Source organism: Myotis brandtii, unplaced genomic scaffold (assembly GCF_000412655.1).
Source record: "Myotis brandtii unplaced genomic scaffold, ASM41265v1 scaffold1040, whole genome shotgun sequence".
Classification (NCBI taxonomy): Eukaryota; Metazoa; Chordata; class Mammalia; order Chiroptera; family Vespertilionidae; genus Myotis; species Myotis brandtii.
The window spans coordinates 440,203-443,389 of NW_005353498.1; the positions used below are offsets into that span (position 1 = coordinate 440,203).

Here is a 3,187-nt window from a genome sequence, read left to right on the forward strand (position 1 = left end):
TTTCTAAATAAACTTTTGCTTGTATTTGAAAATAAGAAAGTAACAAAAACATATTGAAAAATTAAACAATAGAAAACCAGCAGAAGGACATGATTTTCTTCACTCCATCACCAAAGAAATCCCTACTTGGTCCCTTTTTCAATGCTACCCATGCACCCCCAGAACATCAAGTGTACCACAGACAGTATCTAAATACCTTTTTGGAGAAAATATTCTGAAGCGAGAAGCACAGTGTGGCAGCAAGAGCACTGATGAGCCCCCACATATCAAACGACAACTCGGTGACAGTGGCCAGCAGGACGCCGCTGATGATGGGGATGAGTGACAAGTACACCTGTGGGAGAGGGTGGGCAAGGCTGATGGACCGGAGTTGAGCTGGGCCGCCCAACACAGACACCCAGGGGAAAGCCTCAGCTGCTCTCTTCTCTTCACCAAAGGGGCACCACCTATGTTTGGACAACAGTGTTAGCTGTGACAGCGATGCTCTGGAGGTTGGGGGCAGGGAGATGGTTATCATAGTACCTGGGGCAAGGCTGTGTCACTATGGGCAGCCCATTCCTTATACCATCACCCCCATTAAGAGCCCTTGCTCAGGGCTACCAACTGGGGCTGCTCCTAACAGATCTATCCGGCTGCCACCACCAACACACCAGGGTCTGAAACCCCGATCCTCCAGGAGGCTGGCAGGGTCCCTTTTCCAACTTGCATTTACCACTGGCTGGAACACTCTTGCTTTCTCTAGCTGGAGAGCTACTACTCCTGCAGGCCTCAGTTCACACAGCATTCAAGAGAACTTTCCCTACCCACCTTCCCCCACTTCCACCCTGTCAAGTTCCTGGGCCCAGAGATCTCCACCCATTGTAGGTGTCCATTACATAGTCTGTGTCCCTGCACTTTTTTAGGGTAGGTCCTTTTCAGTGCTCTATCCTGGTGTCTAAAACACAGCAGGCATCCAGTAACTGCTGGCTGAATGATTGAGTAACGTGCTGGGATAGGAGGCCTTCCACAAGGTCCAAGCTTTCCAGGGCCTGGTGCATGGAATGGCTCATGAGCTCTCTGCTGGCTAAACGGCTCCCAATTTCCAGATAAACAGAATCAATTCCTGACATTTAGCTCTTCTGACTCCCAGCTTCTCTCTCTTCTACAAAGGATTTTCTTAAAGTACTGTGGAGATTTTAGGAGTGGCTGGTTAACCCCCCCCCCCCCAGTACCTCCTTGCCCCCCACACCTCCACCCAGGGCACAGCAAGGGCTCTGAATTCCAGCTTCCCCACTACTGGCTATGGACCTCAGGCACATGACTCTCCCCTTTAAGTCCCGTTTCCTCCCCTGAGATCTGAAATGACCTGCTTTATCTTCCTCACAGGGTGGATCCATACTTATTCCTTCATTATCAGACTCCTGCCCAAGTCATTCCCTACTGTTTCCTCACTGGGTGAAGTTTCCAGCTCCTCGTCCAAGCCAGGTCCAATGTCCTGTACAACGGGGAAACCTGATAAACACGCTGTGATATCGAGTGATGCAGCTGCACACCTCCTGAGCAACTCCGACTCAGGAGACAAGCCACAGCTGACATCACCCTGGGAGCAGGCAGCAGAACACACCCAGTTCTTGCAGGGAAAAAGACAGGCTGGAATAAAAAATCAGCCAGAGGTGGCCCAATTTCTCTTTTTAAAAAACACACACACACGTGTGTGTGTGTGTGTGTGTGTGTGTGTGTGTATGTATATAAAATTGATTTCAGAGAGGAAGGGAGAGGGAGAGAGAGGCAGAAACATCAATGATGAGAGAGAATCACTGACTGGCTGCCTCCCGCACACCCCCACTGGGACAGAGCCCGCTACCCCGGCATGTGCCCTTGACCGGAATTGAACCCGAGACCCTTCAGGCCGCAGGCTGACACTCTACCCACTGAGCCAAACTGGCTTGGGTGGGCCCAATTTCTATAAGCTGATCCAAGGCACTGCTGCTCTTAGTTACATAAAATACAGGATGCCAGAAACCAACCAAGTAGAAAAGAGGCGCTCTGTCCAGCATGAAATGAATTCCAGCTGGGACAACAGGAGTCCTACTTCTACTTAAGGGCATGGATGGGCAAGGCTGTCTCAGGCTAAAGCCACAGCTTCTCTCACCCCAAGGCAGGAAATACCCTGGCTTGGCACATGGAACAGACCCTGGATTGTGCCCAAAGCACCTTCCTTATACAGTTCTGGGTTCTGTCTGTTATTTTAACTTCCATTCTCAAACATTCCCAATTCTTGGCTGCTTTTATTTCAAAGACTGATGAATTTTTCCAAAATCAGACTCCTTTGACAAGCATCTCACTTCTGACCCCAAAAAAATCCAACCTGACCATGCTTGACTCTTGTAAAGAAGTGAAACTCCACCCCAGCACGAAGTCAGATGTTCCACACTCGGTCCCGCTAGAGGGGAATGGGTGCTTGACCAAGATAGGACCAAGTCATCATCTACCAGACACTTTGGGTAGGAGATCAAAGGGGGGAGGCAAGTGGAACTAGAGAGAGAGGGAAGTGTCCACGAGACCACACGGGAGAAGCAACTCGGGGACACACACACCACTGTTCCCAGGGTGACTTCAGAAAATTAACAGCAAAAGGGCCACCAGAGGCATCTAAACCGACTTCCTTATTTGACAGGAAGCCTGGCAGCCCGCAGGCCAGGAGCCTGGACCACGTCACCAGCTGGGCAACTTCCTGGAAGCCCGTGGAGTCCCCACCTGCCCAGAGTCCTCCTGGTTACCTTTGTGCTCTGCTTCTCTTTCATGATGATCCGGGACAGGAGGACCACCCAGATGGGCATGGTGGCCTTGACTGCAAAGAGAAGCAATGGGGCGCTCAGCTGGCCGCCCTAACCCGGGGTCCACCCTGGGAGCTCGTGTCCCAACTTCTCTGCGGGCTGAGACAGCTTGGCAGACCCTCCAAACTCTTCAGCCCTCCTCTTCCCGTGGGATTCCACCCCAGCCCGACGCGGCCCTCCCCTCCCTGAGGCCCCCTCCCCTCCCGTGCTCGCCCCTCCCCGGCTAACAGCCTGGGCGGCATTCCAGGTGAGACAACACCCCACGACCGGTCGCCGCACTCACCGGTGTGCGCGTAGGACACCGGCACCTTCCAGATGCTGACGTGCGCCGACACGGACGCGAAGTACTTGCCGAAGGCGAGGGGCAGCAC

The 3,187-nt window shown here is 52.7% G+C and overlaps 1 protein-coding gene across 2 annotated transcripts in view; it reads right to left on the bottom strand.

Annotated features, from left to right (window-relative positions):
- SLC35E1 (solute carrier family 35, member E1) overlaps window positions 1-3,181 on the bottom strand; it is an 11,502-nt gene extending 8,321 nt beyond the window's left edge. Inside the window, exons 1-3 of one of the 2 annotated variants that reach the window (XM_005856708.2) lie at window positions 3,100-3,181; window positions 2,760-2,830; window positions 197-334 (exon numbers count right to left, since the gene is read on the bottom strand). In XM_005856708.2, coding sequence (XP_005856770.2) covers window positions 197-334; window positions 2,760-2,819 — 198 coding nt within the window. In that variant the 5' untranslated portion in view covers window positions 2,820-2,830; window positions 3,100-3,181. Of the gene's footprint in view, window positions 1-196; window positions 335-1,345; window positions 1,475-2,759; window positions 2,837-3,099 lie in introns of those variants that run through there. The other variant, XM_014538234.1, reaches the window with a different exon arrangement.
- Window positions 3,182-3,187: the final 6 nt, after the last annotated feature.